Source organism: Trifolium pratense, linkage group LG3 (genome assembly GCF_020283565.1).
Source record: "Trifolium pratense cultivar HEN17-A07 linkage group LG3, ARS_RC_1.1, whole genome shotgun sequence".
NCBI lineage: Eukaryota > Viridiplantae > Streptophyta > Magnoliopsida > Fabales > Fabaceae > Trifolium > Trifolium pratense.
This window is the reverse complement of record NC_060061.1, coordinates 1,849,812-1,868,026: the sequence shown is the minus strand read 5'-3', so window position 1 is coordinate 1,868,026 and position 18,215 is coordinate 1,849,812. Positions and strand designations below refer to the sequence as shown.

The 18,215-nt window shown below is 32.5% G+C and overlaps 3 protein-coding genes across 3 annotated transcripts; all 3 read left to right on the top strand.

Moving 5' to 3' along the window:
* The first annotated feature begins 1,065 nt into the window (after positions 1–1,065).
* LOC123918288 (putative F-box/LRR-repeat protein 9) lies at positions 1,066–2,976 on the top strand. The gene is made up of 2 exons (XM_045970300.1): positions 1,066–1,501; positions 2,099–2,976. The coding sequence occupies exons 1-2, from the start codon at positions 1,140–1,142 to the stop codon at positions 2,709–2,711; spliced, it is 975 nt and encodes a 324-aa protein (XP_045826256.1). The 5' UTR covers positions 1,066–1,139; the 3' UTR covers positions 2,712–2,976.
* A 5,842-nt stretch (positions 2,977–8,818) lies between these two features.
* LOC123913491 (putative F-box/LRR-repeat protein 23) lies at positions 8,819–9,802 on the top strand. The gene is made up of 2 exons (XM_045964252.1): positions 8,819–9,240; positions 9,382–9,802. Exons 1-2 carry the CDS (start codon positions 8,819–8,821, stop codon positions 9,800–9,802), a joined length of 843 nt encoding a protein of 280 aa, XP_045820208.1.
* Positions 9,803–14,459: 4,657 nt separating this feature from the next.
* On the top strand, positions 14,460–16,491 carry LOC123918287 (putative F-box/LRR-repeat protein 9). The gene is made up of 2 exons (XM_045970298.1): positions 14,460–14,919; positions 15,430–16,491. Exons 1-2 carry the CDS (start codon positions 14,585–14,587, stop codon positions 16,202–16,204), a joined length of 1,110 nt encoding a protein of 369 aa, XP_045826254.1. The 5' UTR covers positions 14,460–14,584; the 3' UTR covers positions 16,205–16,491.
* The last annotated feature ends 1,724 nt before the right edge of the window (positions 16,492–18,215 follow it).

Sequence of the window (18,215 nt, the reverse complement as noted above, 5' to 3'; positions counted from 1 at the left end):
TTTTTAAATAAAAATGACATGTTAATTCCACGTCATCAAAAATCCTAGTCAGCATCTGCCAAATCATCAACTACTTGACATGTCAAACTTTTTAAAAGGTTTGATATTTTGCAGGGACTAAAATCAAACTTTTTTTTTTTGCAGGAACTAAAATCAAAACAGGCTGTAATTGCAGGGACCATTTTCATATTTAAGCCAAACAATTATTAGTGAAATTGCATATAGAAATTATCGTAGAAATTGTTTTGTAAGAATATTTTTATATCATGTAATAAATAACAACGTTTTTTTAAGAATTCACATTATTTATATTATTTAGTAGTTGGATTTTTTCATTTGCTTTAATCTAAATAAGTGATTTTCACGTAGATTAGATCTTTCTTTTGTGTTTTTTTTTTTGTGTGTGATTTGGGAGTCTCAGTGTGACATTGATTGTATCCCATCTTGGTGCGGTGTTTCTTTGTTTTCCCGTCTTGTTGTGGTGTTCCTTTGATTGAATCGGCAGATCAAATTCGGTCAACTACTGATTCACGCATAGATATTCATGTTACTTTGATTTTATCACATTATTTGTAGGCATGAGTATACCGTTTTATTAACTTGGATGCTGTGAATTTGTTTGTAGATTCATCCTTTTTATTTTTAGTGGTATTGAATTTGTACTTGAATTGATGTACTTTACCAATTTAAATGCATAAATATCTTTTATTTTAGTCAAAAAAAGGTAGTTAGATCCAAATTATAAGTTCACACATAAGCCGGCAGAAATGGGTTGGACTAGAGTCACTAATTAAGGAAGCAAAAAATGTATTAAAGTATTAATTTTTATATTTTAAAAATATTAACTACACAACTTTCAAAACGACTTGGGTTTGTTTGGATTTGACTTAATTTTTAGGTTATGAAAATAACTTATGCAAATGAATTACAATTTTCATTATATATTAAATTCATTTCTAAAATTACAATTTTATTTTTTCTTTTTGACAAAAGAATTATCATTTTTTTTTCTTGAGCGAAAACAATTTTCATTTATTAAAAACAAAAATCTCAACACAAATTATCGTCCGGTCATTCATTGATGACCACAAAAGGAAAGTTGTAACCGCTTCTTTCAACTTCCAAATCAAACACACACGATGTCTTCTTCTTTGGATCCGGCGAAGAAGAAAGTGAAACTTGAGATCACAACAACAAAAAACCCTAACTGGCTTGAACTTCCCAGAGACTTAACTGCCAACATTCTCCATAGGCTTGGTGCCTTAGAAATTCTGACGAACGCTCGCAATGTGTGTCCTTATTGGTGGAACATTTGCAAAGATCCTTCCATGTGGCGCAATATTGACATGGGAGCTTTCTATCTCTATCTTCAAGCACACACTCATTTTGGTCTTTTATTCAAACTTTGTCAATATGCTGTTGACCTAAGTTGTGGTCATCTTGAAAAAATTGATATTTATAGATTCGGTACCGATGATCTTCTCAAATACATTGCTGATAGGTAATTGTTATTTTATTCTCTGTTTTTTAGTTTTATATATTTTTTGTTTTTGTTTGCACCGATATCCGGCCCCTTGGACCGTTTAACGTGGTTTGGAGGTCAGTTCTGACGTTAAGTGGTTTCAGCCCATTTCGCAGTTGTGGAAATCGGGCCGCCACTAGACCAATTAACGATTGATAGTTTTATATTTTGTTATTATGGGTAATAGAGGTAATTTCTTCTCTGTAATGTGGATGATGAGAAACTCCAATCGAAACCCAATGTTTGTTTCTTTTCAAGTTTTAATTTTTATTCTTCTGCTATATTAAATCTGTTCATGTTTCAATTTTTATTTTTATTCTTTTTGATTTGTGTAGCAAGGCTCCTGTTATTTAGGGTCGGTTTGTTTCGATTGGCTATTTTAAGCTCATCTACTGATAAAATTTGTGAGACCCTTAGGGAGGGGGGGAACTTATCAAGTTATCAAAACAATTTATGACAATGTTTATAAAATATTGAGCTGGCGTGTTTGTATTTTTTAGTATTTGGTGCCGTGTGTTTTGCAAATGTATCATATTTTTTAAGTTGTTTTCCTTTAATCGTATAAATTTTATATAGGGCAAGCCGCTTAAAGTGCATACGACTTGAATCCTGTATGAGAATTTCAGATGAAGGATGGTGTGAAGTTGCAAAGAAGTTTCCATTGTTAGAAGAGGTTGACATTTCAAATGCCTTCCAATCTAAGAAAACTCTTGAGGTTATTGGCCAAAGTTGCTCTTTTTTGAAATCGCTAACATATTATGGAATGTCGTATGGCTTTACACGGGATGATGAAGCATTTGTTATTGCAAACACAATGCCTGGTCTACGCCATCTTGATATTCGTGGAAACCAGTTAAGTAATGTGGGGTTGATTGCCATTCTTGATGGATGTCCTCTGCTTGAATCTCTTGACATTGAAGGATGTGATAATCTGGATATTACTGAAAGCTTGTGGCAAAGGTTGAATAGTCAAATCAAACATTTACTAATTTGGGAGGACTGCCCAGATTCTTATAATAATGTTCAGCTCGAGTTAGCATATGAAGATTCAGATGGTAATTCGTATTGGGAATATGTTGAAAAGTTTGATGATGATGATGATGATGATGATGATGATGATGATGATGATGAGGTGGAGGAGGAGGAGGAGGAAGAGGAGGATGATGATGATGATGATTCTGATACTTAATTAGGAAGTCAAAGCAAAGTCTTGTAGTGACTAGTGAGGAAGTTGTTATTATCCGTTTTTTGGCTTGTCTTATTTTCTAGTATAAATATGGATGGTTATTTTCCTCGAAGAGACTTGGATGTTAATGTTGTTTAAAAGGAATTTTGTGGAAGCCATTGGAGAACTTGGTCTTTTATCTTTATATAATGTAAATGTACTTCAATTTCCTAGGAATCTTGTACGCTTGCTTTATTTTGGTCATTGGTTTATTGGTATGCTTTGATCACTGGTGTTGTTATCCTACATTTCCGTCTTTAAATCAAAAGAAATTTAGCTGTTTGAGAGAGTGTGCAGTAAGTATAATAGCAGGAAGTATGCTATTAAGTTCTTGCATTGGATCATATTAGATGGGAAAATGCAGATATTGACCATTGGTATCTGTCCAAGTCTTGTAAGTCATCCTTTTTGTTTCCTTCTATTTGGTTGTTTTCTTAATGAATTCAACATAGATCAATGTATGTTTATAACTTCGAACTCTTACAGAGATCATTTTGCATTGTCATGAGTTGCAATTTACAAGAAAGAGTGAAATCTAAATGGTCACATTGTGTTAGGAATATTGTAACTAACTGACAATGGAGCCATAGCAGATCATCAAGTTCATCCTCATACAGTTATCTGGTTTAAAAATGCCTAGGCTAAGCCATCTTGATATTCGTGGAAACCCTCTCACCGTTTTCTTTTTAATTTTAGAAAATCTAAAAATGTTAATCTTATTTGTGTCTTGGTTTTTAAAATTTAAGATAGTGATCTTACCTGATCAGAAAAGACGACCGCGTCGGCGTAGTTTCGTTAAATGCTCTCTTCAGTTCCGTTAAATTTAAGGGTCGATGCAGTTCGAAAGATAGTTAATCGGTTACTTCCACACGATGTGGACTTGATGTGTTATGATAATCACCGACATATTTGCCCTCTTCAGCCATAGAACTAAGGAGGGTGGTAGTTTTACTTTATATTCGTAGAACTGAAGACTAAGGGCTGGCTTCTATAGTATACATAATATTACGAACTAAGATACGAATTCTCTCTTGTTCAAAAAAATATATGAATTCTCTTTAGGCCCCTCAATATAGTCTAAGCCCTTCAACATGCTTTGAAAATTTAGGGGACGTTATAGCATATTGAGGGGTCTAAAGAGAATATCCATTTTGGACTAAAGGATGGCTTCTCAAAGAATCCAACAATTTTTGTAACTTCAAAAGTAAAGAGTATTTTGTGTTCCCAAAATTAATTTTGTGTGTGTGAGAGGGAAACAGACAACAAGTAGCGCCGCTAAATCTCTTTAAGAAGCAAAACAATCGTCTTAAAACTACTTCTAAAGACCTGAAAGACACAATATTGTTATGCATTACTCTTTATACCAGGGTATATTTTGTACATAAGAATGTACAAAGGCCTTTGTTCTGATGAAGAACTCAAGTTAGATCCACACGTCTTGAATATGAAGAAGTGAAAAATCTCAAGTTCACACAAAATTTATAACCAACATGGAGTAATCAACAACTTTTGAGAAGAAAGACAACGCACTAATTAAAAAAGGAAAGAAATTCATTATAGAACATCCTTTTCTTGGCATCAAAGAGATCTATCCCAACAAAATATTCATCCATCAATAACAACTGTAGGTGCTATGAAAAGGGATTGATATTTAGTGCAATAAAGAGAATTTCACATTCATATGTAAATTCAGCAACTTTATATCTGCATTGAATAGAAAATATAGGAACAGAGAATCAGACTCCGTTCTAAATCACCCCTGCATAATATAAAACATAAATACACTTGTGATACATTCACAATTATTTTTTATTTTTTTTGGTTTTTCACGCGTACAGCCTAGTAGTCCATATCACGATGCATACGACTAACATGGGAAATTTGTTTGCAACTTCACTATACCGGGGGCGCAAAATATTCCGGCACTTTGTAAGTCGTATGCTTCGTAGTTGTCTTCCACTGTAAGATTTGGGAAAATTCAGCACTATTAATTAAATAAAATAGCATTATGCTAACCGGTGCCCCCGGGGCACTGGTTAAGGAAACTAAAAAAGGAAATTTTTAAATTGAAAATAATACTTTTTAGACTTTCGAGGCGTTGACTGCACAAAGTTCAATATTATTCAGTGTATTTAATATTCATTGGCTCGGGTTCATCATCAAGCCCGCACTTTCACTATCATATTCGAACCTAACCAACCCGATTATTATTGGGTTGGGTTGGATTCGTGGGTTGTTCATAAATTTTTTTTAAAAATGAAGATGATCCTGTGTCAAAGAAATTTCATAACAATTAAGTGAAGTTGAAAAGGGATTTAGGTAAACAAAATATTCAGGAAATATGAATATTAAATGAATATTCAGGAAATATGGCTGAATTTTCCCAAATCTTACAGTGGAAGACAACTACGATGCATACGACTTACAAAGTGCCGGAATATTTTGCGCCCCCGGTATAGTGAAGTTGCAAACAAATTTCCCATATTACGATGCATACGACTAACATATTGGCTTAATCCGTCACTCAGTCCGTTTAATATTCATTGGCTCGGGTTCATCATCAAGCCCGCACTTTCACTATCATATTCGAACCTAACCAACCCGATTATTATTGGGTTGGGTTGGATTCGTGGGTTGTTCATAAATTTTTTTTAAAAATGAAGATGATCCTGTGTCAAAGAAATTTCATAACAATTAAGTGAAGTTGAAAAGGGATTTAGGTAAACAAAATATTCTCTCCCACCTTAGACATGTTGTTTGGTTCGAAGTAGATGGAGGGAAGGTGAGGGGGTAATCTTGACCGAAATTTTTTTTTATTAAATTTTTTTTTACAGAATTAAATCATTTTTAAAAAAAATGTTGAATATTTTAAATTCAAAGAATAAAAACCTTTTTTTGGTTAAAAATGATTTAATAAAAAGAAACTTTTTTTGTCAAGATTACCCCCTCTCCTTTCGTCCATCTACTTCAAACCAAACAGACCCTTATGGAAAATTTGTCACTTATTTGAGTCCTGCAAAGTTAGAGACATTAGTCTCTGCAGTTGTTCCTAGAGAATATCTAATTTACGCCAAAAATAAAAATCTTTTCACAAATTATAAGTTATTTTATAAAAATTTGTCTCACGTAAGCCACTGTATAATGAAGTGGAAGAAATAGTCACAAGAAAGGGGGGGTTTGAATTGTGACCCTTTTAAAATTAATCCTGCACTCTACAAAAATTGATCTCAAGTATATATATACTTGGATGAATGTTAGTGAATGATAAAACAGATTGTTCTTAGTATGTTCTCTACTGCGTGAGAGTTAAATGTAAATGAAGTGGTTTGTGTGATGTGTGTTTACAGTAAATAAATAGTTAAAGGTAAGAGAGATTCACACACAAAAATTATACTGGTTCACCCGAATCTTAGGCTAGTCCACCCCACGCTTTGTGAGTTTTCACTCTAATCTGAGATACTAGCTAGTAATCTCAAATTACAACCACCTTGATCTAAACCAAGACCATAACCTTAAGCCCTACAAGCTTAATAACTACCCCAGTCTCCTTCTGACTATACAGAGGTGTCACTCAATCAATAGTAACGTATTGACTTGAGCCAATCTTTTTTTACTTCAAAAGATGATAAAATAACGTGAAAAGTTTTCTCTATTGAATATAAAGATAGACATAAAAATATGAGAACACTATTTTTTTTAATAAGATAAAAATATTAAAGTTTATATTTAAATAGGGACATTTAAATAATTTTATTAATTTACTAGCGGGTATGGATATCCGCGGGCACAAATAGTATTAAACTCGCATCCGTGTCCATTAAATTCGGATAATTGAAATTTTCATTTATTTTATTCGCGGATATCCATTAAACTATCCGCTCCGTGCCCGTGGCGGATATGTCAGCGGACACGAATATTTTTTCCATCCCTATTTGTTAAACAAGGGTAAAAATGGAATTAAAAAATTATGGCAAATGCTAAATAGTGCCCCCGGGGCACTCTTTAAGCCCATAAATAGTAAACTTTTTATAGAATTTTTATCGGAATGCGTAAAGTCAACGCATTGGAAATTGTAGTATTTAACTTTTTGAATAAAAAGTTTCTTTAAATAGAATGCTATTATGTCTACTTTCCAAAAATTATAATTTATTCTATTATGTCTACTTTCCAAACAATGGAATGGAAATATATTATTCGCGCCGCTTCATAACCAAACAATGGAATGGTGTTTTCATTCCACTTCACTCTGTTCCACTCCATTCCACGCTGTTTCGTTTTGTTCCATCAATCCAAACAGAGCATTAATGTCATTCTAACATCTCCACTTCCATTTATTTATTCAATGAAGCAAAATTAAAAAGTTCTAAAATTTTACCCCCAAATCCTCCTCTATCTTTTGGTAAACAAACTTTATCCCCACCAACCCAAAATATCTTCCTACCCTCAGAACCACCACCCCACAGAAAACTTCTTTGAATGCTCACTAGGTCTTTTAAAATACAAACTAAAGCCTTATAAAAAGAAAAGAAATAAAGACATAGGCTAGATAAGACGGAGTTAATGAATGTTATTCTACCTTTACTATATAATTTTTTTTACGTATTGGGGGTTGTGTAATTGGATTTGGACGTTATGGCCTTTAGGTCAATTATGATTAAGGTGATGTTAACATATGCCCTAAGGACACATGATAAGCTATTTTAATATAGAAATTTTGCATTGTTGTAAAATTTAAGGTCAATTATGATTAAGGTCATGTAAAAAATTTATGATTAAGGGCACATGTAGGTCAATTATTTATTTTTATTTTTTTATAAGCAAAAATTGAATTATAAATAATATAAGGGATACTCAATCCTTACAATTCAGAAACAAACACCTTAGGTACATTGAAAGCAACCCAAGGTGTTTTTACACCGGTCATTGAAATCAAAATTTACATTTCTCCCCAATTCACACATATTTTTGACCATATTTTTCTACTACTCCCTCTGATCTTTTTTATAAGAAACACTTTGGAGAAAAAAAAATTGTGATTTTTATTAGAAACTTTAACAAATTTTCAAAAGTTTTAAATTTTTAATTTCACTTATACCCGTATTTATTACGAGAGAAAATTTAAAAATAAGTTAGTTTAATTAAGAATTATTAAATGAGTATATATTATCAAAAAAAAAAAGAATTATTAAATGAGTATACATGGAATAAATATAAATTTATAAGATTGTTAAATGAAAATAACTATTTACAATGTGTTTTTTTGATTTGTATGATTTTTTCAAATTGTTCCTAATAAAAAGGACTGAATGGAGTAATAAATAAAAATAAATATTAGCATATGTATTCTTGTTGGATTCGTCCAAATGATTATTTTTAAAATATCAATTTTTTGTAATTTTTACTATTAAACGATTAAAAATAGGAAAATGCTAAACAGTGCCCCCGGGGCACTCTTTAAGCATCTTAAATAGTAAGTTTTTGTTAAAATTTTATGGAAATGTGTGAAGTCAACGCCTCGAAAATTGAAATGTTCCACTTTTTTAGTAAATTATTTCTTTAAATAGAATGCTTAAAGAGTGCCCCGGGGGCACTGTTTAGCAAGACCCTTAAAAATATTAATCCTCAAAATTGTAGATTGACATACGTAGAGACACAAACTCATTCATTGTGTGACGGGGAGTCAATAGAGTCATAAACACTATAGGCTTAAAATTAACGGAAAAACTAACAGGTGTCCTTAAGGCACTTGTTGTTAGTGTACAAAGATAGTAATTTTATATAAAAAATTGTGCATTTTATCACTTTAGAAGTCAAAGATTGTTTTATCCAAGACTTAATTACTAGTATTATTTTAGGCACATGTTAGCATGACACTAAAATTAAAACACACTACATATTTCCAAAGATACTTTGGAAGTCAAATGATTTTGCACGAGACGGTAAAATTTATGGAAAGCGTCTATTGACCTTCGCCATTCCAACGTTTCCACTTTCCACTTAATTAGTGTGTTTTCAATGCGGTTCTGCACTTTAAAACAAATCCTTTGTAGTAATCCATTTGTTGCACGATAATGGCGTCCTGTAAGGAGAAAGCAAAAGTAGCTGAGAGCATGACAGAGCCAAACTGGCTTGAACTTCCCATAGACTTGACAAAGAACATACTCCAAAGACTTGATACGGTTGATATTGTGACAAGTGCACATAATGTTTGTCCTCTTTGGAGGAACATTTGCAATGACCCTCTGATGTGGCGTACCATTCACATGATTGGCAACATTTCTCGATTTGATCGTTTGGAATCTGAGAAGAAGCTTCGTCGCCATGTCAGTGGTACCATTCTTTTTGGCAACATTTCTCGATGTGATTTTCGACGTTTGGAGTCTTTGGAGAAGATTTGTCGCCGTGCCATTGATCTAAGCTGTGGTCTTGTACTGGAAGACATTGCTATTGAGTCATTTGGGACCGATGACCTCCTCAAGTATATAGCTCATAGGTAAGTAAGTTGATCCATTTTGTTTGTGGCTTTACGTAACAACTCGAATAGTATATAGTAATTGGTGAATCTATTTGCAACATAGAACTTGGATGAATCATTTGTTTTTACTAGCATGTTATTCATAATAATATTTTACAGGGCTGGTCACATAAGGCGATTACAAATAAGTTGTTGCATACAAATTTCTTGTAAAGGGATAAGGGAATTTGTGAAGGAGTATCCACTACTAGAGGAACTTACCATTGAAATGAAAATGAAGAATACTAACTTTATTGTCGACTGTGAAGATGATGAATTTCCTATAGCTAAACCAATGCCCAGATTACGCCATCTTAAAATTTTTGGAATTTTTCTTAACGATGTTAAGTTGGAGGCTATTCTTGATTGTTGCCCTCTGCTTGAATCTCTTGATTTGTGTATGTGCATTTGTGATTCTTTTAGTCCAAGTGTGAGCAAAAGGTTCCATGAGAAGATTAAGTATTTTCAACCTCCATATCAAATAAACGATGGTGATGATGAGCACGTGGAGTTGGAGATTGACGATGATAGTGATGACTGATGATTATAATTGGGAGTATTAGATGATTGATTCTGATTAAGAATTTCTGAAGGATTTGAAGAACAGTGAGGTGATTACGATGTTGTTGCTTTAAAATAATTATGTTGCTTTCATTTTGAATAGTATGCTTAAATTCATTTGAACCTTGTATGCAAGCATGGTTTCCATGTTTTATTAATCAGAAGATTATCTTTTTCAAAAGGTAATTGCTTATTGTTACAAAATTTTCCAATTATAAATTCAGAGCGACAATGAAAACAAATATTTTGTAGGCTTCAATTTTCAATTTCTGTTGTATGAGCAACTTGTAGCAATTTTTTATTTACTTTTTGGTAGAAAGAGAGGGCTAACGCCCAACTTGTAGCAATTTACTCGTTTGTGAAAGTTTCACTGTACCTTTTTTTTTTTATATACAAAGAAACTCGTTTGTGAAAGTTCCACAACAATGCTTTTTTTTTACAATCACAAAATCAACACATTTCATTAATCAAAATAGGTTCAATACAAGTAGGTAGGAACTCAAAATAATAGTGACTAGCCCAAAAAATGGCCGCTCTAACAAGCGTATGGGCAACCATGCATGTTCACTTGTCGCCTTGTAAACCATGTTCCCATATGTAGCCTTTGTATTGCATCTACCACTATCTTGGAATTGGTCTCAAAGATGACATTGTTGATGCCTCGACTAGCTACCTCCTTCATAGCTTCCATCAATGCCAAAGCTTCTTCTTCAATTATGGTGCATCTTCCTCGGGTCCATGATGTTCAGGCCATGACAAAATTGTCCAAATGATCACGAAAACAACAACCAGCACTTGTTTTTCTTTTGCATTAATATGGAATCACACGTCAAGATTACATGGGTATATGAAAAGTCGACCATAAATATATCTTTTCACAAAGAAAAATTTAATAATCGTAATACATTAAAAATACATATTAATTACACTATCAACTTTTTTTTTCTTATAAAAAAACACTATCAACTTTTTTTTAACATACATTAAAAATGCCAATATATGCTTATACAAAGGGAGGGACCGGGAGGGAGTACTTTTTAAATGGATTCGGTAACTAAGTAACTAATTGATGGTGGTTTTGCAAGTGTACATAATTGTTACCAAGTAATAAAGTAGTAAGTTATCGTCTCCACGGAGATTGTGTCAAAGCTACCAGTTTCGGTTAGGAATTTGGATAGTTTTGCTTTCGCTTTGTTTATTTGAAAAAGGTTTTGAGACAGGGTTAACTAGTATAAAACTAAAGATAAAAGAAAGAGTTCAAGATGATAAAAGTAGGTTAAGTGCTTGGTAACTGGCGCTATATCTGTTCACTATTGAAACATTATCTGGAAATTAATTTCTATTAAAATAAGCCTAGTATTACTATACTTATTTCAATTGCAATCTGTTTAGGTCGAACCAATTAAGCTAGTCTAGGTTTAGCCTTCGTTATTTCATATCATTACCTTTAACGGGTTCAGCCTCAAAGGGGCGTCCCTACCTTTAGAAGTTCATAATTTAACAAGTTCTCTAAGGCAGCTCGGTTTCCTAACATCAGTGCAGAATTTAACTACGTGTGATTCTTAATCTCAATCCTAACCGCAGATACTGAATTTAATGGTATCATGTAAGTAGGTTATAGTATCTATTTGATTCAGTAGTCTTAGATGTATCACGGTATCCACTTCGACCCTAGTTACTAACATAATATGTGCGCGTTCATATATGTTAGTGTATAAACAAATAAATAGAGATAGTAACAGATAATAAATGAATAGCAATTGTAAATAGACTTGGAAAATAACCAAATTACATGTCTCAAGCAGTCCTAAGGGAGTTCATCTACTTGACCTAACCTAAAGGGACTTAGCTACTATTAAGCATATTGAACAATAAAGAAAACATGCATAAAATAACCTCGATTCCTTGCGGAGGAAGTTCGTCTCCCGATGATGGGGGAGAGTCTCCCTCTCTTGAGAGCTTCTTAGCCCTCCTTGCTCCTCCTCCTTTGCTCCTTAGAGAGCTTATATATAGTTCTCTGAATTTCAGAATGAATAATTGTGAAGGAGGAGAGCTCTATTTATAATTTTTGGCGTTTTTGGGCTTTTCCATCGTATCTGTCGTAGCCCATCGTGGCCACGATTAACGTACCACGATAATCCCAACGTTGGTACGATGGTCCGTTTCTTCCTTGGCAGCCATGTTGCCTTCTCATCGTGGCACGATGCAATCCCAACGTTGGTACAATAGATCTGTTTCTTTCTTGGCGGCCATGTTTCATCGTGCTGCGATGTAATCCCAACGTTGGTACGACAAGTCTGTTTTTGCTTGGGCATCACGTTGTTTGCTTCTTCCCCATTGTGGCCACGATACGATCCATCATGCTATGATGGATTGATTTGTTATAATTTTTTAACCGCGTTCTCATCGTGCTACGATGGTCATCCATCGTGGTGCGATGGATTCTTCAATTTCTTCCTCTTTTTTTTTCCTATTTTATGCATTTTCCACTTTTCTTGATTATACGTCAAGTAACTTCGTAACTTTAGGTATTTGCTTACTTTTGGTCTTCAATTGCTACTAAAACTACTCTAAAATAGTAATAAAAACATCATATAATTGACTGTCATCACTAATATTTCTGATCTAGACCTTTGTCATCCCAATTGTTTGGCAAGACAAAAAAGTAAACTTAAGGCTCATGAGTTATGTCTTTTAATAGATATTATGCTTTTAACAAGGGCTTTTTATTTTATATATTTTAAAAAAAAAATTGGGGAAAAAATTGTATTTTTTTCTTGTGCTTTTTCTATATTTATTTGTTCAAAAATGTATTTTGTCTTTGAAAAAATATAATATATTGATGGTGGCTCTGCAAGTGCACAAAATCGCAACCAAGTAATAAAGTGATAAGTTATCGTTTTCCGATTGTGCCAAAATTACTAGTTTCGCTTAGACATTTGGTCCAATATCTTGCTTGAATATTTGTTTTAGCAAGCCAATACAAATCTTCAACAAACTATTTCACTAAATGACAATATTTATTTATCTTGTTTTAACCATATTTTTTTACTAATATATAGATATAAATATTAACATATAAGATTCGTTTGATTTATTTTGATGAGTATTTTCAAAATATAAAAATCTTATAATTTTTACTAATATTCCGTCAAAAATAATTTTTATTAATAGAGAATTAAAAATATTAGTGATCATGCTAATAAAAACTAACTCTTATATTCATAAACTTTCACTAATAAAAATTGCATCTTTATAACCTACTTTCTCATAATGTATAAAAATTTATTTATTTACTTAAGTTGTTTTGCATAAGCTCAGAAATAATTCACTTCCCGAGTGTTAGGACATATTGGGATTTTCCAACACAGTAAAGTAATCTTTTATATTATAAGCTTGTATACATAAGCAAACCCTAAACCCTAATTTGTTTTTCCTGTTTTCCCTCCATTTTATCTTGCAATTTTTATTAAAAAATAATACAATTTTGTCTTGACTAGGATTCGAACCCACAACCCTTCAATGCAAGGCAATATTACCAACCACTATGGCAAGTATACCAATTATTATTAAAATTATGTGCAATAATTGATAAACACCATCAATTTTAAAAGTATATCATATCAAAATTATTGTTGACTATATTATTCATCACGAAATATTTTTATGTCTTTCCTGATCAATGATTTTTTTTTTACCGGATCATAAATTTAGAGAATAATTATCATGTGAGATTTGTAAAGTTATTATCACGTGTAATTTGGAAAGTTATTATCAAACTCAATTCTGCTAAATCAATTTTTTTTTTGCAATACAACCAAACACAACCATAGTCATGTCACTAATCACATTCATTATTTTGATTTTAACATTGCAGATTTAATATTAACCGATGACCGATTGATACAATATGCACTAGCAGACCCATTGTGATTTAAATCATGTCCACAAAGTGTTAAGCTCCATCAACTTTTATAGGAAATATTTCATACGACAATTAAGCACCATCAATTTTCATTGCACAATTTAAACAATTAAAAACCGATAATCTCTTATCTCTTATATTATAAGCTTGCTAACATAAGCTAACCCTAAACCAAATTTTTTCCCCTCTCATTTTCTCTTTCTTTTTATTGCAGCTTTATATTCAAAAAATACAGATTTGTCTACGATGAGAATCGAACCTGCATCCCTTACTTACAATAAAACCTTTCAACCGTTAAAACATGTGCTTCAATTATGAAAGAATTTAGGAATCCTAATATGTTAACCCTGTTTTCAATAAATTTGAACTGCGGAATTAATCACAATTTTTATTTATTTATGGATGTCTACTTAAGTTTATGTTCTTGATTGTGTCTTTAATTTTTTTTTAACCATTAATTATCATCAATTTCTTAACCTTTAGTTATCAACAATATTTTTTAATAAGTAAACAAAATAATGGGGTTCCAAAATTATTTAAACAATATATAAAATATAAAATAAGCACATAAACAAATATAGAATAATTAGTCCATGAAATTCCCTATACTACTCTTATTGAAAATGCTCTTAGAATTTTTGTATTTTGTTTTTTATTGTTACATATTACAGTTAATTAGACCCATGCATCGCATGGGTCAAAGTTCTAGTTTATTGGAGCGTTCGCTCATTGGCTCCTTCATTGATGACCTAAAGTTCTTCCCGCTTCTTTCAACTTCCTTCTTCTTCTTCTTCTTCTTCTTCTTCAAGTCCGGCGAAGAAGAAAGCCAAAGTTGAGATGACTACAACAACAACAACCCCAAACTGGCTCGAACTTCCCAGAGACCTAACTGCAAACATTCTCCAAAGGCTTGGTGCTGTCGACATTCTGACGAACGTTCGCAATGTGTGTCCTTATTGGTGGAACATTTGCAAAGATCCTTCTATCTGGCGTGAAATTCATATGGGAAATTTTCAATTTTACTTTGAAAGTTCTAATCGTGTGACTCCTGATCTTGATGATCGTTTGGTCAAGATGTGTCAATATGCTGTTGACCTAAGTTCCGGTCATTTGGAAAAAATTCATATTTACAGATTTGGTACTGATAATCTTCTCCGTTACATCGCTGATAGGTAAATACCAAGTTCTCTTATTATGTTATTATCATTATTTAATTGGTAATTTCTTTTCAGCAAATGGGAAAGAAAACCCTATGTTTTCCAGTTCCACAATGTTTGTTTCTTTTTAAGTTTTAATTTTTATTAATCAATGTTCCTTGTAGAAATATATGTCAACTTTTATATGCAGCTAGCCTTATGTTACTTAGGGTTTGTTTCGATTGCCTAATTTGAGCTTATCTACTTGCATAAGTTTGGGGGGGGGGAACTTATGAAAATAAGTTGATGTAAGCTTATACATAAGCACTTATCATGATAAGAGCTTGTGCTATAAGTTGTTTATCCAAACATGCCATTAGCACCTTAGTATTTTTTGTTGATTATTATACTTTAGTTGGTACATGAATCACCTGGCCATGTAAGGCAATTTAACATATTTTTTGCAGGTATATGAAATACCGAGCTGGTGTTTTACAAATGTATGATATTTTTTAAGTTTTTTCCTTTCATATAAATTTTATATAGGGCAAGCCACTTAAGGTGCATACAGCTTGAATGCTGTGTGAGAATTTCAGATGAAGGATGGTGCGAAGTTGCAAAGAAGTTTCCACTATTAGAGGAGGTTGGCATTTCACATGGCTTCCAATGTAAGAAATCTCTTGAAGTTATTGGCCAAAGTTGCCCTCTTTTGAAATCGCTGACACTTTATGGGATGCCGTTAGGCGCCATGTGGAATGATGATGCGTTTGTTATTGCAAACACAATGCCTGGTTTACGCCATCTTGATATTCGTGGAAACCGATTAACTAATGTTGGGTTGCTTGCCATTCTTGATGGTTGTCCTCTGCTTGAATCTCTTAACATTGAAGGATGCGATAATCTGGATATCACTGAAAGCTTGAGGCAAAGGTTGAATAGTCAAATCAAAGATTTACTAATTTTGGAGGGCTGTCCAGACTCTTATAATAATGTTCAACTCGAGTTTGCATATGAAGATTCAAGTGATAGTTCGTATTTGGAATATGTTGAAAAGTTCGATGACGATGATAAGGAGGAGGAGGAGGAGGATGTGGAGGAGGAGGAGGAGATAGAGGATGAAGAGGAAGAGGAGGAGGATGAGGTAGAGGCAGAGGAGGAAGAGGTGGAGGAGGAGGAAGATGATGATGATGATGATGATGATTATTATGATGATGATGATGATGATGATGATGGTGATGATTATTATGATGATGATCATGATGATGATGATGTTGATGATGATGATGATTATGATGATTATGATGATGATTCTGATACTTAATTTGGAAGTCAAAGCAAAGTCTTGTAGTGACTGGCGAGGAAGTTGTTATTATTCGTTTTTTGGCATGTCTTATTTTAAGTGGAAATTTGGATGGTTATTATCCTTGAAGAGACTTGGATGTTAATGTTGTTTTAAAGGAATTTTGTGGAAGACATTGGATAACTTGGTCTTTTATTTTTATATAATGTAAATGTACTTCAATTTCCTAGGAATCTTGTACCCGTGCTTTATAGTTTATCTTTTTTAGTTTTTTAACTGAATGATTATGAAAGTTGTGTTTTAGTTCACTCCTCTTTTAAAAAGACTAATGTTTATGTTACCAAAGTTTCCAAATGAAACTAAGTACGCTTTGCTCACTACTAGTGTGAAAAGCAATTTTACCTGTTTGAGAGAGTGTGCAGAAAGTAAAGAAAATTAATGAAAGTTTAAGATAAGTTAGTTCATTTCTGCTATTAAGTTTTTGCATAGTATTTCAGGTTTCCATTGGTTCATATCAGATTGGAAACTGCGGATATTGCCCCTTGTATCTGTTCAAATTTTTTATGACATTCTTTACTCAAATGTCATCCATTTTTTCTTCTATTTGGCTGTTTTCTGAATGATTTTCAATATAAGTGAATATATGTTTATAACTTTGAACTCTTACATAGGTCAGTTTGCATTGTCATGAGTTGCAGTTTAGAAGAAAAAGTATTGAGCTATGGCAGGTCATCAAGTTCATCCTCATACAGTTATCTGGTTTAACTAATAATATTCTTTTCATTTTATAGTATTTTCCTTAAAGCTGATTAGTACTGAATACTGATAACCCAAATTTTCAACTGCTTTACCTTAACATATGCTGTGTTTTTAAAATTTTCCTTCAATTAAGCCACTAGGTTTGGTCTAGTGGTGAGGGGTTTGGGTAGTATGTCATAGGTTGGACGATGCATTTACTATTGCAAAAACAATGTCCGGGCTACGCCATCTACACTTTCTAGAATTGTGTTTTCCGATGATCGGTTGCTCGCCATTCTTGATTGTTGTCCACTTCTTGAATCTCTTGATATGCGAAACTGCCCTTTATTTAAATTTAGTGAAAGTTTAGAAAAAATGTGTTTTGAGCGAATCAGAGATTTACAACTTCCAAGTCGGTTATATTGTTGCCGAGACGATACTTATTATGTACCCTATCTGGACACTTTTGAAGATATACTAACGATGTTTGTTCCATAGTATTTGATAATTATTATGATTATGAATTTCTAATTCTAGGAGTTGATTGTCGAAGAACGACAGGTCATTTTATGTTTTTCAAGGTGTTGAGGACTATTTTATTTGGAGCAGTGTCCTTGAATTTCTCACAAGAACTTTGTTTACAACCATGGTTTACTTGAATTTATGTTTTATAAGCTTTGATTGTCTTTCTACTAAAAACAGTTTCTAATGCAAGGTTATAATTTGGTACCATGAGCTACGTATACTATCATACTATACTATGATGAGATTACTGTGATTTTTATTTGGGCTGCAAAAGAGTATAACCTTGCATTAGAATTATTAAAAGAAATATTTTTATTTGCAACAACAAAGAGTATAATTATTTTCTCTATTACTCTCTCTTAGGGTTGGCAATAGGTCAGACGGCCTACACAGGTCTTCGGCCTGGCTTGTTGAAGCATGGTCTGACCTGTTTATTAGAAATGTCAGGTTCAACCTTAAAAAGAGTCTATTTACATAAATAGGCCAGACTCATGCTTTTAAAAAAGCCTACAAAGCCTAATAGGCTGACCTGTTTATATTTAATAATTATTATTTATATATTATTATTATTATTATTATTATTATTATTATTATTTTACAGTAAGAATATAATATTATTATTTATATCTTGTAAAAAATATATTATTTATATAAATACAAAACATTACAGAAAATATTTTTTTTTTACAAAGAAAAAATATATTATTTAGACAAAATATTTCAGCACAATTCACAAATCATCGGGTTAACATTAGTGTTTAGCAAACAA

What these genes read in the sequence shown, in the direction of transcription:
- LOC123918288 (XM_045970300.1), top strand. Translation starts at nt 1,140, where the DNA reads ATGTCTTCTTCTTTGGATCCGGCGAAGAAGAAAGTGAAACTTGAGATC. An exon ending in CTCAAATACATTGCTGATAG is followed by an intron (nt 1,502 to 2,098) that starts GTAATTGTTATT and finishes AATTTTATATAG; the next exon opens with GGCAAGCCGCTTAAAGTGCA.
- LOC123913491 (XM_045964252.1), top strand. Translation starts at nt 8,819, where the DNA reads ATGGCGTCCTGTAAGGAGAAAGCAAAAGTAGCTGAGAGCATGACAGAG. An exon ending in CTCAAGTATATAGCTCATAG is followed by an intron (nt 9,241 to 9,381) that starts GTAAGTAAGTTG and finishes AATATTTTACAG; the next exon opens with GGCTGGTCACATAAGGCGAT.
- LOC123918287 (XM_045970298.1), top strand. Translation starts at nt 14,585, where the DNA reads ATGACTACAACAACAACAACCCCAAACTGGCTCGAACTTCCCAGAGAC. An exon ending in CTCCGTTACATCGCTGATAG is followed by an intron (nt 14,920 to 15,429) that starts GTAAATACCAAG and finishes AATTTTATATAG; the next exon opens with GGCAAGCCACTTAAGGTGCA.